Source organism: Apteryx rowi, unplaced genomic scaffold, assembly GCF_003343035.1.
Source record: "Apteryx rowi isolate R43461 unplaced genomic scaffold, aptRow1 scaffold_442, whole genome shotgun sequence".
NCBI lineage: Eukaryota > Metazoa > Chordata > Aves > Apterygiformes > Apterygidae > Apteryx > Apteryx rowi.
This window is the reverse complement of record NW_020450697.1, coordinates 525,937-550,299: the sequence shown is the minus strand read 5'-3', so window position 1 is coordinate 550,299 and position 24,363 is coordinate 525,937. Positions and strand designations below refer to the sequence as shown.

The 24,363-nt window shown below is 43.6% G+C and overlaps 1 protein-coding gene across 7 annotated transcripts in view; it reads left to right on the top strand.

The window, feature by feature from the left end:
- The window catches only part of TCF4 (transcription factor 4), a 212,870-nt gene that overhangs the window by 3,159 nt on the left and 185,348 nt on the right, over positions 1 to 24,363 (top strand). For all 7 annotated transcript variants that reach the window (XM_026076922.1, XM_026076924.1, XM_026076923.1 and 4 more), the window contains one exon: positions 660 to 732. In XM_026076922.1, coding sequence (XP_025932707.1) covers positions 660 to 732 — 73 coding nt within the window. The remainder of the gene's footprint in view (positions 1 to 659; positions 733 to 24,363) is intronic.

Here is a 24,363-nt window from a genome sequence, read left to right as displayed (position 1 = left end):
GCACTTTTTCCATTTGTTCCCTCGCTTTTTGCAGGCTCTGACTCAGGGAAGGTGCGTATTATCCACTAGACACGTCGAAGAAGAGAGAAACCAATTAGGGTCGAAATAAATGCTAGGGAGAGAGAGAGGGAGAGAGAGAGGGAGCGCGAGAGAGAGGGGGAGAGGGAGAGAGCCTTGCTTCCAATTGCTCTCGTGTTAGAGACGAAATGAGAATTTAGGGCAGGTGGCACTTTGCATTATTCTTATTCGGGTTCACATATGACAGGCAAACCCTAAATCGGGATGGAAATGGACATTGCTACGTTCATGGCCAAGGTTTCGACAAAAAAAAAAAAAAAACAACAAAAAAACTTTTTTTTTTTTTTTCGCCTTCGCGACCAACGCGAGTGGAGTCGGGGCGGGGAGCGATGCCCACTCGGGCTGCTCGGCGGCGCGGGGAGCGGGGGGCAGCCCCGGGGCGGCGGTGCCGGGGGCTCGCAGCGCTGCCGAAGGCGCCCCGGGTCCGGGGGGGCGATGCCTCGCGGGAGGCAAGCTGCCGCCCGAGTTGGGGGGCGCCGGGGAAGGAACTTGTGCCGAGCGGGCGCTCAGGAACCGCTCCTTTTCCAGCAGTAATGTCTCTTTGTTTTTTGTGTTTTTTTGTTTTGTTTTTTTTTTTTTAGATGTTTTCACCTCCTGTGAGCAGTGGGAAAAATGGACCAACTTCTTTGGCAAGTGGACATTTTACTGGCTCAAGTATGTAAAAAAAATTCTTGTTTAATATATAGTTATACTGTTCGCAGTTATTTATCCATAGGCATTACCTTTGTTTTGGTGGTGTTAATCTCTTTTGGGGAGCGGATTCGTTGAGATTCGAGTGGAATTATCCCTAAGTGCTGGCTATTATTATTATTTCCACAAGACTGGGGCATTTTCACAATATTTCCATGCATTTATGATTTTTTTTAAAAACTTCTGCTCTATATAGTAGCTCAAGGTGAGCTAGTTTAAATCTTTTTCCCTTTTATTTTTCTTTTTCTTTCTTTTTTTTTAGATTAAGCATTGGAGATTTTTATTTACAATTTCAGATGCTATCTTTGTATGTGAGAAATGATAATCAAAACATCTTGTGTGAGAATTAATTTTGTGAATAAGAATGAAGGCTGCTTAAATTAAATAAATAAATAAGTATCATAGTATAAACACCAAGCTCTTCCAGGAAAGGAACTCGGAGCGTTAGAGATCGGTGTTTGCTGCTGATGGAATATTTTTCGTCGAATTAACATCTTCAGGCTAGGGCTTTTTCTGGTTTAAAGCGGGGCGTTTTCCTTCAAAATATTTGGCAGCTTTGGAAGGGTCCGTGGAATTTAGCTGGAGGATTTGTTTGTTTGTTTATTTATTTGGCTGTAGTAGTGCTGCAGGGGCAACTTGTGCGTTCCATAAAAACAGGAGTCCTGCCCGATGACAAAAGAAATATCCGAGTCCTCTGCGGTACGACATATGTACACAACAATTGTCTGGCAGCTAAAGTTTTATGCAGAGGTTTTTATATGCCTGACAGATTAGAGGTAAAACCAGCAGAGATACTTGCGCTTTGGGAATTTCCTTGCTCGTCCATGAAGTCCCGTTTCGGAGGGCTCCCTGCCCGGTGCACGGGGGCTTGGGGCAGGGGACACATGCATCGGCGGGGCGAGAGTCGCTGCGCTTTAAAAACGCAGGCAATTGCACATACCAGCACACTGTACGTAGTATTGTTATATACGGAGCGCTGCTCTAAATCAGATGGCAAATTTGGACAAGTCTTCACTGCAAACTGCCAGTGGATATCTAGATATAAACACGTCATTGCATATAGTTTCATGCCTGGTATTTGCAGTTTGCAGTCAATTAAAGGAACCTCTTCCGTGTGTTCAGTGCAGTCATTTTTATTAAATGCACTAGGTATGTTAACTAACTTTTTATTTCCAAAGCAAGACTACTTAATTTGAAGGTAGTCTGTAATATCTATTTTTAAGATATTTATCAAGTGCCACCCTACAATTGTTAAGCCCTCATTTTATGCGTTTTATTCCATTCAGACTTTCAAAATAATTACAGGATTTTGTTTTACCTTCATAAACTTGGTTAGATTTTGAATATAGTGACTTGGAGAATTTTATTGTTAGGTTTGAACAACTTTCCACTCATAATTTGCCTTATATCTCACAAGCTAAAGATTTTAATCCTGTTTTTATCATTTTCCAAATTATATAATTTTAATAACTCATTTAAGTGAATATGTAATATCTGTTATATTTGTTTTTGTTGGAGAGAAATGTAAAGTATTTGCCAGGCAAATCAATTTGTCATGCTTATATACCAGTCAGTGCAGCAGCTAGCACTTGGTCTAACAGCAATTAGCTAGATGGTTGTGTTTAATAAATGCTTCGTAAACCTCGTCTGTGAAGTCAGTTTGATCAGAAACAGCATAGGATAGAAAATCTGAACAGCGGGCGAAATCAATGTTTTTTATTTGTTTTTTTTATCATCTCTAAGCCAGAAGGCATTACAGTAACTTTGATGCATCATTTTAGACGTGCAAATAATTTAACGAGCTGAAGTAAGTTAGTAATATTAAGATATGGACCACTGAAAATAACACCTGATCTTGAAATGCAGACTTAAATCTCAGGCTGTGTAATAACTTGTGCATGCTTCAATACACCGCTCGCTGATGTTGGAGGATGAGGTGCCCTGTTTGATAAAGGAACCTCTCCTGCATGTGGGTAGATTTTTATATATTTATTTATTTATTTCCCCCCCCCACAATGATATGCAGCACAGGGTACGCTCTTCTCAGGGTAAATAATTTTTCAATTTACTATGTGAATATCTGTTACTCGGTTATTAGACGTGGAATTTTGTAGCGAGCGAGCAGTGATTTCGCAAAAGTTGTCAAAACCCACGCAGGGATGAGTCGCCCCTAGCTGAGCCTCGCTAAGGGGTAGGTGCGTGGCCGGAGGATGCGGCTGCAGGCAGAAGCGTGGCTCTTGGCTCGCGTGCCCGTGCTGGTCGGCTAGCGGTGTGAGATGCTCTTGCTTTCTAAAAATATTTGCTGTGCGCTGCTGTAATGAGGCAGGACTTGAGAATTTCGGATTTTATATGATAGCGCCCAGGCGGCTGTTTCAAGAGATGTTTTAGATAAGTGTGTGGAAGGATTAAAAATAACTCCATTAATAACATAAGAACACAGTTTGTTGTTCTCATTATACCTATTGCTAATATGGAATTTTAGCAATCAGTGTGTTGCATGTTCTTCCTACTGGACAGATGCCCTTTACAAGCTGCAGCTTACCTTATCTTTATGGTCACCTTCTAAATTTTATATTTACCATGATGGGGAAGCACAAATGTCATTCCTCACTATTAACCTGAAACTTCTCTTATATATATATATATAAAATATATATTAAAAAAAAAAAAGACCCCAAAGCAAAGTAATCCCAAGCAGTGAAGTGAAACTAACTGTACTTTTAGGAAGTGTGGTAATATTTCATGCTTAAAGTCATCTTAATAGCTTTTTACTCATCTAATATATGATGCTCTATTGTGATTTGTAATGTGTGAAGGAAAATAAAGTAAAGCCACATTTCCTTTTAATCTTTAATTTCACAAACATGGCTTCTTACCATGCTAAGAAATGGTGAGGGCTGCAAGGGAGAAAGGAATGTAACCTGAGCCACAGCCGTGACATTCCCATGGAGCATTTTTCACATGAAAGGCTTTTGTCAGCCCCGTAAAGGACCAGGAGTTTTTGTTTGATGTTTGCAGGTGTTCAGCAGAGAGCACTAAAACAATTCAGCCAKGCTGGTCTAGAGACTGTGACCTTAACCGGGGGAATTGGGGAAGGCTGAAATTATTTTTTTTAAGAAAACCTCCCTCAAGTTACCTCAAATACATACTGTATTTGTAAAGTGATTTCATACCTGTTACTTAAATTGAACAATATACATCCGTTAGAATCAAGACGCCTTTTCTTTTTTTTTTTAAGAAAGTTGCCAAAATAAAATTAATTTTCCTAGGTGTTCTAAAATTTGCTGAATAGTTTACCTTTGCTTCTGCAGTAGAAACGTTTGTCACAAGCTGCGTGTGAGCCGTTGTCAGAGAAGGGGAAGATGATGATCACTGGTGCTGGATTTTGAGAATGGATTTTTGAAGTAGCTTTTCAGCTATTGTGGTGCTAAAGAATTTGCTAGGTCTGTCACATTTGGCATATTTCAGTTTTTGAACTGCTAATGAAATCCCACATCTTCCTGATTATGTTCAGTTTTTGCTTCTTCTATTTTGAGTATTTAATTTTACCTAAGTTTTCAAGCATCTGTTATAGATTGCCCACTATGTATGTGTTTGAATCTTGTGTGGGTGTGAGCAGCAGCAGAACAACCGAGTTCTTATGATTGGCCATTCCTATTGCACAAAAAACCTTTGCTAGCACAGGCATCGCTGAATAAAACTAAAACAAATTAAAGGATTTAAAGGCTTGCTTTTAATTTTGCCATTAGTTTGATTAAGGCTTGTGCAGCATTAGAATAACAGTGATTACGAATTAATATATCTTAATCTAGGAAATCACAAATTCAGCTTGGCTTTGAAGTGCTTTTTTACTTTTGGTGTGTCTATTAAGCGAATCACTGCAAAACACAGATATTTAAGTGCTGCTCGTTTTTTGGAGTGTGGCCTTCTGGGAAGGGCGCGTATTTTTGCCATTATTGGTCGATCAGCAGAAAAGCTTATGCTAGATGTAATCTTTATGTTGCAAATGTTTTGATAGCCACTCGGGCTGGGCACACCTTAGTGTGTGTGCACAGATGCCTTTGGTGGCAGCAGGAGCGATGCTGGCGCGTGCGTGCTGGGGAGGAGTGTACCCTTTACCGGGAGATTTTTGGAAGGATGCAACTTATCTTGGGGTGTTATAATGCAGAATTGCAAATGGAAAGGAAAAAAATTAAATATGAGGAATTGCAAGCACATGGATGGGTAACGTAGCTTTAGTGATGAAGGAAAGGGAGAGTTGGGAGGCAGCCGTGTTTTGCAGCTACATGGGTGATTCCAGAGGGTTTACGGCAGCAGAGGCGGAGAACGCGCGGGCGCCTGGGTGTTGGCTCCGCTCGCGTGTCGCGCCGCACTCGCCCCGCCGCGTGCAGCGCGCTCGAGGGTTTAGCCGCGTAGACGCGCAGAGGCGACGGCTTCCATGTTGCTCATCCCCGATGTTTCGTAATTATGATTAAGGAGAGGAGGAATGCTGGTCGCCTCCCCTGCTCCCGGCTACGCTTCCTCGCGGAGAGTTGCATCCTCCTCCTCCTCCTCCTCTCGGCGCCGTGCCGAAGGGAGCGCGGCGGGGCGGATCGGGGCCTCGGGACAGCCCGAGCCGGGACCCGTCCCACGGAGGAGGTGCCCAAGGCGCAGCCGCCCACGGTTGTTCCCGTGCACTTGGACGCGGGAAGCGAGGTTCCCGGCTTGGTGCTTAGACAAAGGGAAGCGAGTTCGGTGCGTCGCTGGAGCACCGGGCTGCACGAATTACACTGCTGTGCCACTCGCACTTATCTTTTGGCTATTGCAGAAAGAACGTCTGTGTGTGTGTTTTTATTTATTATTATTATTTATTTATTTTTTATTTCTTCCATGATTTAAACCTTTCCTGAATTTGGAATCGCTTCGCTGCTTTACCTGCCTGCTAAGTGAAAGGTTTCAGAGACGCACGCTGCGGGTTGCAAGGAGTGCTGCGGTTGCGCCGCTCCGCGCTTTTTGACAACATCAGCAAATATCTTTACCGTACTATTGTAATGAGGAAATCACTTAAATAACAGATGAACAACTAAGTCACATAAGCATATATAATAGAACTATGTAATGAAAGTTTATGCTGTTAATTGCTTGAATCTCTCTTAAATGCACAGAATCGTGGAGCACTAAAAGCTGTCATATAAACAGTTTTGTTTTGAGCTTAAAATTATTCCCTTTTTTTTTTTTCCTTTCCTCTACTATGATAAACACAGTCATTTTGTAGCTTTACAGATCAAACATTTACTCCTAATGGTAAACTACGTTTTGTATCTGGAAATTTGTTTCTTAGCGAGGCCTAGAAAAGCGTGGAGCCCCGGTGGCCCCAGGCCGGTGGTTTTTGGTGTTTGATGTCATGACGTTATTTAGATCGGTTCCCACAAGCCGAGATAATGGATCTGCAATTGTTTAGTAAGGAGCAGGGTATGGATTCATAATGGTTTGAAGGTCTTCTACCAAAATTTTCCCGGATAAACGATGCCGGGGAGGTGGACATAGTCAGAAGTAGAACTAAAAACGGGACAGAGATTGCATTTCAAGAAGTGCGCGTTATTTTTTTATTTCACACTAGCTCAGGCAGCCCGTTGTTTGGAGGCTGCTAAGGTGCAGGCTMACGGCGCTCGGGTGGCCGCATCTCCCACCTCCGCTCGCGGCCGGCAGGGAGAGGTTGCCCCGGGACCCTGGCCTGTTCCTGGAGGTGCCCGTTGCTTCGCCGAGGCTTGGCCCGGCGTGGGAGCGTGGTGCGCGTCCCGCTGAAGGTGGGTGCGCAGGAGGAACATCAGCGTGCGCGCTCTGGACCGCCTGTGCACGGAGTTCCCCGTGCATCTCCAAAGGCAGCAGGGATAAAACCCTTAAAACGAACCCCTTGAAGAACTTGATTTGGTGCTACTTATTCCATGCTGTTGACCAGACCTCATCCCCAGCACGCGTGTGCACGTGTACCCCCGATGGGGCCCGCGGCTTTGCTGGCCCTTCGGGGTGTTGTGGACCTCCCCGGGTCCATCACCGCTGGCGATGCTCCAGGGTTGTGGGACCCATAGCGCTGGGGTTTGGGCCTGGGCTTCAGCCGTGGCCCTGCAGCAGCCGCCTGCTGAAGCTCCCGCTTTGACCTGTTCTTGTCTTCGTTGGCAAAGCGGAGGGACAGTAGCGACCACGTGCTTAGATAATTCTTCTAACGTTTTCCAAGACTAATACGTAATCTTTTTTTCTTAGCAAACCTGCAGAGGTAGCAGGAGCGTTGAGGAGGGTTGGCGTATTTACCCTTTTTGCCATGGTAAATGCTAGTGCTGTTGAGCTGCGTATCGAGCAAGCAGGTGTATTTAAAAATCAGTTTGTCTTGGCGGAATTTGGAGCTGTGAGAAAGTATTTTCTGTAAAGGTGCAGTGACACCATTGTTCTCGCGAGTGCTATTGTGACAGCCACCACTTAATGATGTCTTTCACGCCAACTCTTGGTAGTAGTGACAATACGGAGCTGCGCTCTATTGTTGTCTGCGCTGGGTATTGATCTGTTTTGGAAACAACACTTCACATGCGCTGCTGTATTTGCAGAGTACTCTGGTGGAATTTGTCTAATCCCCGAAGAATTGATTTGTTTAACGTAATGATTTTCTTTTCACCTGGTGAAAAGGCGTCTGAGGGTAAGATAAGGTATCTGGCACTCTTAGGGTGCATTCGACTTTGATATCTCAATGGCTTAGAGAAAGGGAAGGAGAAGTGCTGGCCACTGGCGCTGCGCGGTCGGTGGCGGCTGATAGCCCGTGCAGCTTTCCAGCCGGCTGCAGCAGGAGCTGGCCTTCAGGATGGTGGGTTTTTGTGTTTTTCTTTTTTTTCTTGGCTTTTTCCTTGCATTTGCTGTCAGCAGGGATGTCCGTGCTGCAGGCGGAGGTGGCTTTGGCAAGGAGCCTTGCCGGTGCCGGCTGGGCCAGGGCACTCTGGGTGGGAATCAGCCCGGTGCTCCGCGTGACCCTGCACGGATCAGCCTTTCGGGTCGGGTGCTGGAGGGGTGCGAATGCATAACAAGGGGGACTTCAGGCAGGGAAAGGGTATTACCTACTGGTTCTCATCTAGTATGTCACATTCTGAAGGCTCAGGAGCTATTCCTAAGGGATTCGGTGAAGTTTACCTTAATAAAAAAAAAAAAGCCTATTGCATATTGCATTCACTATGCAGCAATCAATACCTCTGCCCAAATAATTTTAGGAGAGCACAAATGAAAAAGATTGGAAATGGTTGCATTTGGAATCGGTTGCGTCACGGGCGTGTGTATCATCCGTGAGGAAACAGGGATTCGGTTGCTTCTGTTCTCTAGGGGGTGAACTGGACCCTCTCCCGAGCCAGTTTTGGTGCTGGGCTTTCTCAAATAAAAGCCTGTCTCCTTCCTGAAGGTTTGGGATCGTCAGGTTAACACGGCACGATGCCCCTTTTCCTCCGACTGCACATTTAAATACGATCAACCTATTTGATAAATAACTGGTACAAAGGTTTTGTTATATTAAAAACAGCTAAGTATGACTCCTGATCGAATATCAGGGCCCTAATTGAATCTCGGGGGCTCTGGCACTGTTCATAAAGCATTTGAGTTGTTTTGTGCTTCGTGACGTCAGCCGGGAGCTTGATTGAATTATGCCCGTGTGCTGCGGGAGCACCTGCCAGCGCCGTTGGCTGGGGCTCCGCCAGCGCTTCCGACGAGCCGGGGCCGCGCTCCGCGTGCACAGCGCTCCCCTCCGTGGTCTTCCCTCGGTGAAGAGCTGGTGCTGCGTGTCCTACCTGGGCAACGTTCCTCGCGGAAGCCGCTGAGATCCGGCGGAGGAAGGACTGCAGCTCTGGTGTCTAATGCAGCTGCGTGAAAGGGGGTTGCTGTGATATTTTAGAAGCAAAGACATGCTGAGCTAAGGCTGGGATGTATTTTATCTCTGCAATTGCAGTGCCCCAGGGCTGGTTGGGTGGACTTCTGTCTTGCTTGGGACTATCTCTCCATGCCCACAAGTCATCCTGCAGGCATCTTCGTTTGTGAAGGGATTCTCAGTAAAGGGGGAGAGGTGACAGCAGCGAAGCTGGCGTGTGCTGCTATAATACAGTGCTAACAACTGTATTAAATTATTTTTAGATACTTACAGATTGCATTCTTAATTGTTGGGACTGCACATAAGAGGTTGACCCCGAAAGGCACGGTAAATACGCCGCGCCGTGCTGGCCGAGGTGCACTGCATTAGGAGAAAATGCTTCTTATCCTTAGATGACTGTTGTCCATTAGGCCCCATAACTGTTTTAATGCTGGGGATATTTTGAGAGAAGCGCAAGGCTGAGACTGCTGAGTTGATGATAAAGTAGATTTACCATCAAACCTCCCGAAAGGAAAGAAAGGAGTCTAATAGCTTGATTAGGTTTTGAAATTGTGAGACCATGGTAGCAAATGCTGGATTCGACCCGACGTTGCCTGTTCGGCTGAGGCTGCGCACAGGGGAGGTGATTTGGGCTCTAAAGACGTAATAATACTGCAAAACCTCCCTCGCACATCGTCTCGTGTAGCGTAACTCACGTCTCCCAGAAATTTAGACAGATCCCCAAATCTGTCCCTTGACCGCACTGTGTAGTTGGGACAGAGTTTGGAATGGTCCCTCCACGGGAATTAGTGCTGCATCCTGCTGCGTGACTTCCCCTGGCTTTGAAGGAAACGTGTTACTGGGTTTTTCCAGACCTAGGACACTTTTGCAGTAGCGTCTAGATGCTTGTGACAGAGATTTGAAGGAGAAATGGAAGCAAAGATTTGGAAAATACTTTTTCCCGATCTTTTAAATGAAAGCAGATGCGATGTTCTGTGATTTCTGGTGCGACAGTTCCCTGTCGGGCATGCCTTCGTTTTGCTTGAGTATTACTGATGCCATTTGTTTAATCAGACCTTACAAATAGGTTTTCCTGTGCTTTGACTAACTAGTGTCACCTACTAGTTGTTGGTTTTGGTTTGTCTTAAATTTGAATTGTTCGGGAGCTACTTGTGTTCTTTGTGCTAATCTGGGCTCTCCTAAGCCAACTTTATTAAACGGTATTTTGTCCATCGTAGTCCTTTGGGAAAAATTATGTGTTAAGTCCTGATTAGAGACTAGATAACGCTTTATTCTGCAGGATCAGAGTTCTTAGCAAACCCATTGCTTAACTTTTGTTTTCTGCGTCTAATCACTTTGTTGATTTTTACTCTTTGGAAAGATTTACTTACGTAGGAAATACTGTGTCTTGCTGTATAAACAGAGGAAAATTCATGTTCCTAAAATTAGGTATTTTGTAAACGCCACAAATTAGAGCTTTTAATTTATGAACTAGCTTATTAACTAATGGACATTGTCTTTTTCCCTCTCCTAATTTTCTCATTTATATTCAATTTTTCTTTTTGCTTTATCTCTGTCTTTTAAAACTGAAGCAGTTAATTGGCACTAGTGGCAGCATAGTGGAGAGAGAGCTTCAGGATCATGCTCATGTTGAGATTCGATTAAGCGGTGTGGTCAATGTGAAATGGTGATGCTCCTTCATGTATCCCCGTCTGTGACTGAAACATGCAAAGATGCTGAAAATGTGCTGATATCCAATTAGGAAATTAAGATGGCAATGCTGTCAATTAGCAGGCAGTGAATGCGCAGTTCAGGGTTCAGGATGGCTTTGGTCCCCGCGCAGGCTCGTGGTGTGCGTTCTTCAGTAGATGCCCTCTCTCCACGGGAAAGTTGGTTTCCTAGTTAACACATAGAGTCTCGACAGTAAAAAAATTAAATGATCATTCTCATTATAACCCCAAACCCAGTTTAGCTGAAGCGTAAGAACATTACCACCTTCAAAAAACGTTATAACAACCCAAATTTTACTTTTTAAATCTTTCTTGAAAATGCAGCCAAGTCCAGGTTGCGTCAGCAGTAGTGGGTCAGTAACGTGGTCACTTCCCACCTTTACATGGGTCCCAGCTTGTCCAGATGTTTGTCGTCTCATTTTCTCTATTTCTTCCCCTTACCGACTTGCTTTTATTCGTTCCTGGGACTTGTGAATGCCAGCTCTGCAGGACAGGAGAAACACTGCAGTTCACTAACCCCTCGTTACCTGAGCGCTCTGGGGCAAGGTCTRGTGTTCTGCAGTGCGAGTCCTGGCCAGGGAGCTCCACCGAGGCAGGGGCAAAACGCCTTCCCAAGGATTTCGTTTCAGCAACAGGATCCCCTAAGTCCAGGACGAACGGCCACGATACTGCTTGGTCTTAAACTTGACTTGGGCCTTAGTTCCAAAATTCTCCCCATTTTCTACCAGAGCTTCTTGCTTAGGGTGGAGAAAAGGTTATCTGTTTAAAATTTACAAGTCAAGGCATAAGAATGGAGGCAGGATTGAAAACAATGTAATCCAGAATTTAAGCAGACAGCAGATAAGGAGATTATTACTTGCATTTTCATACTTTTAGAAGACCCACTGCCTATTATTGCCAAAGCGCTTTATGTGGCTGTCACACCCRTAGTATCTGAGCACAAGGAGAAGATTTATTGTATTAAAGTATGATATTTTCAAATTTTAAAAATGTATTTTAACTGATTTTTAATTTATTTTTGTCTGTAAAGTCTTCTGCCTCTTCACCATCAGGTGAAATTGTGATGCATTTGAAAGCAGGACTATGTCTAATGCTATGCCTAATGGAGAGTTGTTATTTTCTTAATCCAAAATAGAAAGAGCTTAAATAGAAAGTGCAGGATTATAAAAGAAGCGGCTTTATTCTTCTTAATATAAAGCAGTTTCCTCTTACTCAGCACAGTCATGTTCCCAGTTCTGGAAAAAATAAACTTCTGGTGGCCTCTGCAGGGGAAGGATGAAACCCATTGCACTGACCATCACCTTCTAATGCCGTATCTTCGCGTTGGGTTACCAGCACTATGCGTGCTCTGGAGTCCCCTTGCCTATTTGGGTAATATTTTTACAGTCACATTTTTCTATTTAAGCCTCTTCCCCATCCATGGCTGTCCAAAAGGCCTAGTTAAACTGGAAATTAAGAGCAGACATGGATAATCTGCAGAATAGCGACAAATATATTAAGGCCAATTTGAGAAAAAGTGAATTTGAAAAATAACAGTCATGAATAAAAATTGAAGTGGATTTAAAAAGCCAAAGTCAAAGCATGGAAAAACTTCTCTGAGAAATAGCAGCCTTCGTGGTGTCTCTGGCTTGCGCGGGAGCGTGGGGTTCTCCGGCGGCCGTAAGCCGGCATGGCGGGAATAGGGACGAGGCCGCTGGGCGCTCGTGCACGGGCAGGGGGCATCGCCCTGCCTCCTGCGAGCCTCCCCGGGGGCTGGCATCCCGCTCCCGCGATGCCAGTGCCGGGAGACGGGTGTCTGGAAAGAGATAGGAAAGCTCATCCCTTTTTAAGATAATGCCTTAAAATGGCTCTTTCAAGGCACCCATCTCCTCATGCTGGCTATAAAGAGAGCTTGGTGACTTGATGCCTGCTTTTTTAGATGGTTAAAGTTAAATGAGATGAATCCTATCTTAATGGTCCCCTGGGTCTACTCGAGTCTTTTTTAAGAACGCAAAATCCTTCATTCTTATGTGACTGAAGAATCAAGGGACCACATCATATAGACTTGAAAACTCTTCTCTTACTGCAGTGTTTTATGTTATTATTTATGTATTTATTATGTTTGTTAAAGACTGCCACTCTGACGTTGTACGTTTTAGAGGGTTAATTGGTTCCAGCTACAGAGTTAATTGATTTCAGTTGGCTCCTGAAGATGAGGCGTAAAATGGACCCTCCTTCGTGGGTGACGCTCCTCGGAGAAGGAGACCTACCTCCTCCCTCCTTCTTGGGAGGTGCAATTTCTTCCTTGCACCTTAGGAGAGCAAATTTTCTCTGCATTGCCGTTTCATCCCATTCTTAATGGTGGGTCCCGTAAAATGCCTTCTCCTGAGTGGCAGGGTGTCTACCCAGCCGTGAATGCACATCTCCCTTATTAGCATCTTTTGATTTTAATCCAACTAAATGACTAATAGCAAGTGAGTCCAAATAGTTATTCTGAGGCTTTTGACTCAGTCCAAATTTTGCCTTAAAATGGGTTTGCTTACATACAAGAGCTGTTTTGCTCTCCTGCATTTATTGTTGCATTTTTGAATTATTTTCAACTTGAAAGGTTTTTGATTTCTTTTTTTTCCTAATCTAATCAGAGCTTCCTGAGAGAACTTATTTAAGAAGGAAGGACATCTCATTTACTGATGGATAATCCTGGGAAAGTTCCTCATAGAGAAGCACCACAAATTCTAGATGCTTGCTGTCTAATCCTGGATTTATAAACTGTATTGAAAATGTAGTAAGAACAGTTTTTCTGGGGGGTATTCACACTTTGTGTTGCTAGCTCATTCAGCAGTACTGCAAACATGACACTTCTCTTTCTCTTTGGAGGCAGTGAATTAATAAATACGAAAAAGTTGAACAACTGATGGGAAAATGTTATCTGGGCCCTATGACTTGGTAACCTTGACTCTCTTTTGAGTAATAAAAAATAATAGATAACATGCAGAAGGAAGTGGTGGTGGATTTATATAATCTATCAGATCCAAAACTGGAATAAATCAGCATAGCTCTACAAACACCCAGAGTTGTGCTATTCTACGCTATCTGAGGATCTAGTGCTCTGCTAGGAAACTAATGGGATAAAGTCTAAAATAGCTTTTATTTTAGTGAGGGCAGTGAGGAGAATCATTGCTTTCTGGAAGGAAGACATGCTACAGCTCTTTAGGTACTTCTGAAGATATCGCCTTGTACCCTTCCTTTTTATCCTCCATTGTAAAATTAAAGTACGCATTTCCTGGTTGCTTATTTGGCTGAAGCCTCCTTCAAGTACACATTCAATAATTTGTCTTATTCATCTCCTCATCATGCTCATGGTTATGATACATTCACCTACCGTAAGGATTCAGTGATAAAGAGAGGAAGAATGAATATGGATGAATCAATGAATACAAGTGCTGTAAGTGATTTTTAGAGCTCCTCGTATTCAGTTTGACACTCTCGGATGGAAGACTGTCGAGATCAGGCCTATGTTTTGAATCGTCAAGTGCACTCTGTGCGCTTTCCCCCAGAGCTGGAAGCCTGTTGTTCCATGTTGAAAGCAGTGGGAATTTTCCTACTGACTTCCCTGTGGGAAGGACTGGGCGTTCTGCGTGCCTGTGTTCTGCAGACGTACCCATTTCATTGCCCTGCGTACTCATGCTAATGAACGAGATGGGTACGGGAATGGGGAGGCATGATACGAATAGGTGGGCTTGGGAAACGAGGGCTCTGTTTATTTATTTAGTGTTTTAGGCTGGCCCAGAAGAATAATTTTCTCATATATTCTGCTTGAGATTTTGCTGGAAGATGATGTTTTCAGGGACTGGAACAGCCTATTGAAAAGTTGTTTTCTTTCAGTATTTTAAAGTGATTTAAAAATTATTTTTCCCTACCAGCTTCACATTAATTTGCAATGAAACTTCTCTTTAAAAAATTAACTGCCATCCTTATAACTAGTGTATGCTTTGTATTTCCTTGTCCTACTGTTTGGGTTATAAACATATTTAAAAAAATATATTCACATACACAACATTATCATGATTCGGCTTAAGCATCTGTGGTTATAAGTGCACTTCATTTCACCTAATTAAGTTATTTAGTCATTTACACATTAGCAATGTACTACATATTCCACTTTTACAGGAACTTATTTTAATTATACCCACAGTTCTGTTCTGCTCCATTATAGCCATAGATCAAGCTGAAAAATAACCATTCTAAAAGCCATATGCTAAAAGAGATTATAGGTCATTAAGGCCAAATTAAGGTAACATTTCTGATGGTCACAAACAGAAGTCTAACCAACAATTATCTTTTTTCAGGTCTGTAGATACAGTCCTCTTTGGGCTTTTAAGATGACAACCAAAGGACAATCTCTGAGTTCCTAATTGTTGGCATTGGTTTGAGAGGTTGTAATTTCTGAAATTAATAAGGTTTGCTGAGGCATAACAATATTTGTTTGTTTTTCTCTCTCCGATTCTGGTATTCGCCAGAGGGCCCCTGCATAAACCTGATCTTCCAAACGTCCAGCCCTTGTGGAGTACCTGGCCCATGCAAACGTCCTTTCGTTCCCTTCCTTTAGTGGGGAGGATCGTGAGAGCTCGCTTTCGCTGGTGTCCTGCAGCTTTGGGGACGCTGTCTGCTGCTGGGTAGAGTTGAATCTGGTTGTCTTGGGATTAATTTTGGCTCCAAGTTTGGACCTAAGCAGCTTACCAGGAGCTCGCTCCCGAGCAAGCCTGGATGGCGTTTTCCCTGGCCAGAGCTGAGTGACGTGCAGACGTCCTCCAGGGAGAGATCAGGCTCCCTGGTGCTATGTGCTGCCCAGCAAGTAGAGGCCTTATGCTGGTTCCTAACGTTTCAAGCTAGCTGTAAGCGTCTCCTCTGCCACTGACCGAATGCATTCACAACCCCCCCAAACCTGGCTATCCATAGCTGTTATAAAACATTATTTTGCAAACAGAATCGCTTCCTTGGAAAGCATGAGAAATACTCCAGTTGCACTCAGAGGAATTCAAAAAAAGCCTGAGGAAACGTTCAAATGGCCAGCGCTCCTCCGAGGTCAGCGATGGTCAGCTTGATAGGGCGAGGAGGGCTCTGCGAAGCCTCACGTGTGAGCTCGGGCGGGAGCATCCCAGTCCCTTCTGGCCTTGAAATGCGTGAGTCTCTGTGCAGGGGCTGAGCCCTGTCTCGAGCACTGCTGGTTGTCCGGCTTTGGGCATATAAGGAGAAAGTATTTATTTTTTTGTGAGATGCACGGTTTTCAGACTGGAATGGTTTCTTAAGTCATAACCAGCACTTTGCAAAAAAAAAAAAAAAACTGAAAACCATTCACATCTACGAGGTCATTAGTTTTCCACTATTTCCTTTCTGCTCTTGTTGGGACTACAGTTGTGGCTATTTAAGAAAAACGATTACAATGTCTTTATTGGATAAAAACTCTTTTGAAAAAAAATATATATAGTAAAAAATGGTCATCGTTGGCCATTTTAAAGCTGTTCAGTTGATGCTTGGTTCAAGCTGAACTCAGGTGGAAAGACTGAACAGGAATTACGCTCTTCTTTCTGATGCCGTGCTGGTGAGTCCTGCGATGGCTGGCGGGTCCCTTTGAGTTCCAGCGTGATTAATATGAAATGTGAGATACTGTAGTATCGGATCCCATTAACAGCTGGCATACCGGTTGTGTCTTAGAAGTAATAGCAGAAAAAAAAAAATATAGTCTCTTATCTAATGGACTTGTTAAAAACAGGTAATCCCACATTCCCAGCCAGTTCTTTCCATAGATTAGTGGCTGGCTGCTCGCGGTTAATCACTCCCGTGTGTCTTCAGTTGCCAGTTATTGGCAACTGAATCTTATAATAAATCTTACATTAAGATTTGTATTGCAAAGTATTTCTTTGGTGTCTATAAACATAGGGCTGTATATCAATCCTGTTTATTAAAATGTTTGAAAGAGGAAGTTAGGACTGGAAGGGACATTTTGGATTAGCTGGTCTAGTTGCCTGCTATTGCTCAAATTGCCATGCTTTGTCTTAAAAATTTTAAGTTTTTTTGATCGAAAAATCATCTTGGAGTAATGTTGCAGCATCTCAGCCCTGATGGCCAGAAGTCTTATTGTAATGTTTTGACAAAATTTCAATACAGCCAGTTTACGCTCGCTCGTTCTTGTTCCAGCACTTGAATAGCATGTTTCCCTTCCCCATCTGTCCCCCTCCCCGCCACGTGTAGCGTGCTTCCAGCAAACATGCCTTTTCTGATGGGGAAAGTCAACCGGACACTTCTTTCTCGGATGCAGGTGTGCACTTGCCCCCCGGGGTTTGCTCTGGATTTGTTCCTGAGGAGGGAACGGAGGCACTGTCCCCGTGTCCCCGGCAGGCAGCTGTGGTGGGCGCCTTCCAGGGAGCTTGGACCTCTGCTGCTTCTCCAAGCAGGAGATCTATGCTGGGAGCGCTTGGAAAGAGACCCCAATGTAACTCGTCCTTCCCTGCTTGGGCTCTGTGAGCTTTCCATGGGCAGTCTGTGTTTCACCCAGGTTTTCCTCRGAAAATCTTTCCTTGGAATTCATCAGACCTTACTCAAGTGCTGAATATAATCTAAGTGTCAGATGTGGCATGAGATTGAATACTTCTGCACTTGTTTTGATCCTAGAAAATACAATAAGGTGCCTTTCTGGAAATTCATTGTGTGCGTAGGTACATGTGCGTCTGTATAGCAGAATTTTGCCACTTCTTTTCAAAATGTTATTACTAAGATAAATACACTTGCTGGCCTAGTCTATTTGTTTATGGGTTCCTAAGAGGACTTTGTTCACAGGAGATAAAATCCATTTCATCGTTAGGACTGAGATAGTTAAATCCAATCTCCTGGTCTGAAATAAAAATATTGAACCATAGTAGAGCCGCATGGTCCCACCAGGTGTGATGGTATTCAGTCCTCTGCGTTTGGGTTGTGGGGACCCCCGTGCCCCGCTTTGTGTGCCCCTCGCCATGCCGTTGTCCATCTGTAAGCCTGGGAGATAGGTCCTCGCCTTGGGTTGCCAGTCCTGGGCTCATGACGTCGTCGCCGCCGTGTAGAGCTGCAGTGATAAGGAAGTTGGTATGGATATCGGAGTGATGGGGCACCTGCCTGAAGTGTGTTGCCTTCCTGCCAGCGTTTCCTTTAGGGTTTTCTGTGCTCTCCCAGTTGAGCAGATGTTCGCAGTTCAGGTCCTTTTCCTTGCAGTGCTGTCTCGTTCCATTTTGACTTCCATCCACTTCGACTCCACTCTTGGATGTTGAGTTTAGTGTAGTTTCTATGTCTGAAATTACATGTGAGTGATAACATCAGTGGATCTTTTACAGTTCAACCTGCTGCACTGTTCGGGGGACTGGGTGAAATTCTGCTTGTGTACGACGGCATGAATTGGCCGTAGCTTCATGAGTTCAGTGGATTCGTGCCAGGCTCATGCTTGTGCAACTCAAAAACTTTTTTGCATTTTGTCACAGAGCCTGATAAGTAGTACCGTGGAATCGAAAGTGCGCATAATGTGCAAAGTCAAACTATATTTAAAGTGCCTTATTCACAGAGGAACACCTCTAACCTTTCAATATGTGAATAAGATGTCAACCTAGTTCTGTAGCTCCACCAGGTTTTGACATGATAATGCATTTGCAGTCACTTATATGCTTGCATTGGTGAAGTGCCTGTGTTTATTTAAATAGTGTAAACTTTGAACGTTATCACCTTTTTATTTAAGAGAAAAGAGACTATAAAGATGACATCATGGGAGCATCATGCATAGGCAGATTTTGAAGAGGCATATATATTTTAATGCGTTCCCTCCGTCGTCTTCTCTCCTTTTGGAATCATGTATGAAATTGAATTGCAGTGTCCCTGGAATAGAGACCCAAATTTTTTCGTTAAACTGTGAAATTTCTATCTCCATGTCTATCATTTTCAAAAACAGTTATAGCTTTCCTTGCTATATAATTAGTCATCTAAACAAGTGCTCTGAATTTCGCATTCTGTTATCAGTGAGATGGAAGCCGACTCTCGGTTTTGAAAATCTGGCCATTGATTTTAGGTATCCAAAATAAAGGTGTGGAAACCTAGCTTTAAATCTCCATTTTAAATAATGAGTTATTTTGGTCACTGGAAACAAAAATTTGTATTGAGCAGGGTGTATTTTAATTTGAAATTTTGGGAAGACTCCATGGCAACTGTAATATGAAAGGAATAGTATCTTTCATGAAACCTTTGGTCTTTAGCTAATCAGGGTTTGTTTACTTGCTTTTTTGATTTTGGGGAAAATTTGTTTGCAGTTGAACTGCAAGCTTTTGTGCAATTGTCTGTCTTCAGTAGGTAAATTATTTTGAATTAAAACAGTCTTGAAACTTCATAAACACCGTTGCACTCTTTCTTGAAAATAAGGAATTTGTGCCTTCTACTGAAAATGCTTTCCCAAAATATTTGTAATTCAAAGATTAAAAGAAGGATTCATAGTAGAATTTTTAATATACAGTAATTAGTTTTGAAAAATAATAAGAAAAAAGTAGACAACTGTATAAACATCTTTTCTGTGCATGATCAAAGATAAATATGGAGTGATATGAAAATAATAACGTTAACAGTGATAGCAGATAAATCTGGTAGTTATTCAAGATTTTATTTTTTACTTAGGTCATTGTAGCACTGTATTATTAATGTTTATTTGAAGTATGAATACAAAGAACAACTTTACCAGTTTGCTTGTCACAGAAGTTGCTATCTAAAGGGAAATATCACTGATGGAAAACCAGAGAGACTAAATAGATATATTTGGTCTCACAGGCAGTCCATTAATTTGCTCAAATTAAATATTATCTTTAAATATTGAAAGGTTAAATGTACACTGATAATGGATTTAGACAGCCATTAAGTCATAATTGCTCTCTAATGCAGTTAGCAAAAGACATTATTTGATATAACTTATTGAAAAGGGACTAAAAGCACAAGGACTTTTTTTTTCACTTGCCCTTTTTCATATAAATATACAAGATTAAATTCCATTTTCATTTAACACTGTGGAACCTCCTAAACTCTCTGCGTTTGCGGGGCCGTAAGTGAGCGGGCAGGACGTGGCCCGAGTGCTGGGACCGGGCATGGTGAGGATGGGCGGTTGTGCCAGATCCGGACGAGCGTGCAAGAGCCCTCCTCCAACGCCAGCCCCAGTGTACGGACCACGGCCTGGGCTGCAGGCGCGTTATGGTCACCGCGTTTCCTTTTGCTGGAAATAAGTATTTTTCAGCTTCCAAAATGTCCGTCTGCAGAGGTGCATGGGCGTAGCTCTCCGAGCGGAGCTGCTCTTGCAGACTGTGGTTGCTGGCCCCTCCGAATTGCTCTCGGGGAGGCCAGTGCTCATCCTGCGGACCGGGGTTTGCTCAGGTTTCGTTGGTGGCCACAGGGCTCGACCCCGGAGCCGGCGGAGAAATCTAGGTAGAAAATCTTTTTTCTAGGCTTTTTCTGCCTAGAAATCACTTTTGCAATTGAAATCATCTCCACGTGATCTGTTTTCTTCTTTTTTTCTGGGTTTCTTTCTGGGTGGCAGTAATCTACGGGTGAGGGACTGTCATGGGCAGAGTAAAGGTGGTCATTCCTAGAGGTGCCCCAGCTTGATTCCCAGCAGCATGCGAGTCCTTGCCCTGTGAGCTCGGTGGTCAGAGATCTCGCAGGACTTTCTTTTATGTCAGGAAAAAAAAAAAAAAAAAGATGATTATCAATATATTCTTGGATAGTGCCTTTTGTCCAAAGCCTGGAAGGGGCTTAATTGTAAGTGGATGTTATCCTGTAACTGGAATATTCTTGTTCTTTAATGAAATTTAATGTGATCCTATCAAGTAGAAACCTTATTTAAAATAAAGGAAAATGTTCTTCTCATCTAGTACAATATTATATTAAAAGTTAAAAAAAATTTCTAGAATATTGTACCACTTTTTTTTGTTTGTTTGTTTTTTGCTTTTTATTGGTAATTCACATAGCTTAGATAATGAGTCAGGATGAAGTAATTTGTGTTATTTTCTTGTTCTGAATCTTATGAAATAAAAATGTTAACAGAATTGCTGCAGAATGATTCACAAGGAAAAATTAATTACGAATCACAAAAAGATGGTTTAACAAAAGAAGGTTTTGCATGTTTTTTCAGAATCGTGGTGTTGGGTGTAACTGTGATCAGGACATTCATTCTTTGACCCTGCCTGCTTCGGCTAATAGCAGTAATAAGTACAGAGTGACACGCTGAATGGAGGGTACATTTTTCGTGGGTTTGGGGATGCCTATAATAAGAAACTCAACCGAGTTGTCAGTCTTTTGCTCTGTGAGCTGAATCACAGATTTGAACTGCTGGGAAGTGCCTTGATTAGATACCTTTGAATATATCTTGCATTTTGGGCATGTGTAAGCAAATTGTTTGCATTGCTGATAAATGACTGAAAAATCTCTGTCTTAACGAAAACAGATATTTCAGCAAAAATAGTTTTTTTTTTTTTTTTGGTAATATAAGATGCTTTATCGTTTGGCTAGTTTAATTTTGGGGCAGTTTTTAGAGTGCAACCCTTGGCTCAGTGCACTCTTTTGGAAAGGAGAGAGGATGGATTTCAGGAGATTTAGGCAGTCACAGGTTTTGGAAGAGACCAAGACCGCGGTGAGATGACACAGTGTATGAGTAGGCCTCTTCAATTTGCTTCTTCCTTGCGTTATTTAAACAAAATCCTGGGATAGGTATGTTTCCAGGAAAGAAGCCCACATGTAGTAGGGAGATGAAAGTGTTTGTTCATTGAGGATTTTCCCTCTTTGCCCATGCAACTCTTTGAYGTTGTCGAGCAGTTCGCAGTCCTGGCTCAGGAGAAAGCCCGGGGTGTCGATGGGGGGTTGCAATGTCCAGGTCCCTCTGCCGTGGGGTTCCTGGCTGAGCCATCAGCATGACCTTTCCGGGTTCTGAAAAGTGCTTCCAGAAGTGAGCCGGGGGTGGGGAGCCCCGGTTTTGGATTCTGCGCTGGTCCGCACCCCGAGCACCTCGTGCGTTCCCGCTAACGCCCCAGGGTGCTTCGCTGCTCCTCTTCAAAATGAGCTTTTCTGCTCCCTTGAGGACCTAAATGTAGACTTGGGGGGCTTAAAGTGCACCTGTTTCCCAGGATCTTCACCCACAAATTCACAGCTGTGCTACAAATGAAGCATCGATAGTCTGTTTGACTGTGAATATCCAGTGTATAATAAATAAGTTATGTCTCCTCTGTAGCATGTTATTTCTCATGACTAGTGATACGTTAAAGGAACATTAAAGATGCTTTTCAGAACTGCTATATTTTTTTCCAAGCAGTAATGCTGAACACTAACCAAGAAAATCTATTTTTAAGTCCTTTTACTTGAAGCGCTGCTTTTTAGCAGGAGCTGTTTCCATACCTTTCACTGGATAATCTGAATTGATGCGGTGACACCCTCAGCCCTTCTCTGAGGAGCGTGTCGGCATGCGGAGCCGGCGCTCTCCGTGCGGCCCCTCGCCCCAGGCTCGGTGCATCACCTTCCTCGCTCGCAGAGCGCCAGGTGTCAGAGCAGAACAAAAAGCAAGGAGGAAATCCTTTCTCTCCTCGACAATAATGTTGACAAACGTAATTTCCTCTTTGTCGCATTTCCTTCAAAATTCTTGGAGAAAAAAGTGAAAACTGGTAAGGAGGATATCATGTTTTTTTCTGCCTTTGGCCAAGTAAAATCTTGCTGTTCGCCATGGTGTGTAATTGTTTGCTTCCCTTCCGGCCCCGTTTTTAGGGTGAATTTCCCACAAACCAAAGCTGGTTTGGTTTTTAGAGTCTGTTACAGAGGAAAATATTCCTGAGAAAAATTGCTGCTTTGACTGAAAATAATTATTTTTGGCAAAATTCAAATGAAAGATTTTAACAAATTAATTAAAATCTAGATTTTAGTTATTTATTTGAAAAATCTTAACACAGGGGTGGCCTAGTCATGGCCCACAACCTTATTGTTGCTGAACAAGCCCAAAACAAAAAGATGGAACCTTCCCCAGGAGCTTAAAATTTGAGTATAAAACAAGAGACAGCAGATGGATAGACAGATTGGGGAGCAGAGGAGAACAAAGAGACGGGATTGCTTGGCACGAATCGCTGTGGTCTGCTCGTCCCGGCAGCCCGACCAGACCAAGGCTGGTGCGTAACGGAGGCGGACGTGGTAGGGAGCGGGGGACCAGCAGCGGGACACAGCGGGCAGTGCTGTCAAGGGTGTTTCCAGATGTGTTTTGAGTTGTGCAAGGGGAAAGCTGGGCGACGGGGGGAGAAGAGGAAACAGAGGTTTAGGGGAAGAGCAGGGAAGGTGGTGAGATAGGACATGAGGAGATGGTGTGGATCGGATCGCTGGGGGAAAAACGAARGGCATAGAGACACCAGCTGAGGAGGACCTTCTGTCCTCGAGAGAGGATGAAGGAGAAGGCTAAGGGAGGGAAGGGGGAAAGTCATGTTTTATTGTATAAGTTACTCTTTGGAAGGAACTGGCAAAAAAACTGCACAGAGAGAGAATTAGAGCCGGGAGAGTGAACGGGAATGAAGAGCGAGTAAAAGGCAGAGAAGAGGCAGCTGGGATTGTGGGTGTGTGATTCAATTAAGTTGGAGTAGCAGAGCTGTTCAGTGGGAAGGGCAGAGAATTTAAGAAGCAGGGAAGGAGTCTGTGGTGGAGGAAGTCTGCCTGGTCACGGGATTTCCACTCAGATGCTTCACGTTGCAAGAGGAGGAACGAAGCGAGCAATTGCTGGCTGTGTCAGGACGGAGATTCAGCAGGAACTTCCTTGTGGTACGGGAGAGCAACAGAAGACTCAAAGGCGGAGAAGAGTTATTTGTGGTGAGAACCATCAGCTGTATCTATGGAAAAAAAGAAGGAACAAATAGAAAGAAGAGGGCTGAGAACAGGTCAGTCATCCGCTCTTTGGCTGAAAATCATGGAAAATGCATGGAAGGACACCAGGCAATGGACAGAGAGATGGGCAGCAGAAGAGATAATATGCCTGCCCTGAAGTTGCGATCTGCCTGGTTTGGAGAGTAAGAAAGGAAGGATGACTGCATGGTTATAGGTGGGGAAGGGATCAAATAGGGAGCTTGGTGAGGATCAAGCCAAATGAGCAACTCTTTGGTGCACAGGACTGAAGAGGTATCACGGGTCAAATGGAGTCAGAGGAGGCAGTCTGGCTTTATCGAATGGATCGTTGAGAAAGAAACCCAAGTTGCTAAAGGAGAGAGTGGAGAATTTAAAGAAGAGCAGAAGAAAAATAAGAAAAGGAAAAGTCATTTGAAGCAGTGTAGAGGTAGGACCCCCAAATAACAAGCAGCAGGGGGAAATGAAGAGTATTTATGAAATACCAGTCAAATTAGGAAGAGTAGGAAGGGGGGAATAAAGTAAGGATTGGAAAGGACAAAACTGGGAGAGGAAAAATTCAACATCTTTTCTTGGGCTGCAAAGTGACAGAGAAGGATAGACCTCCATAAAGGAGGGTCGCTCCGGGAAAGACTCATGTCTTTGTGAGAGCTGGGAGAAATGTGATACGGATGGGTTATGAATGACTGCAATCTTTTCATACCTGCGTGAAAGCTTTAGTCAGAAGGCCACCCTCTCCCGGAATAGCCGTGTTGCTGGAAGTGCCGTGCAGGACACCTGGGCTAGTCCCTTTCCTCAGGGACATTAACGCCAGGAACGATGGGAAAAGCAGTGCTGCAGGATTAGGCTGTTAGACACTCAGGTAGCAAAGCTGCAACGGTAACCACCTCGTTTTTGAACATAGATCATCCACTGGGTTTCAATGGGATGACTTTGAAAAAGAGTGAGAAATGCCTCTCCACTTGGTATTTTCCTTTTTGTTTTATGCTCAGCTTATATAAGAATGGTTCCTTGGAAAAAGGATACCTGAAACAAGGCCTGATGTCAGTCTGAGTTGTATTCTGCAGAGATCTTCTTGCCATTATGGTGCCGTACGCACCATTGCAGACATTAGCCACTGAC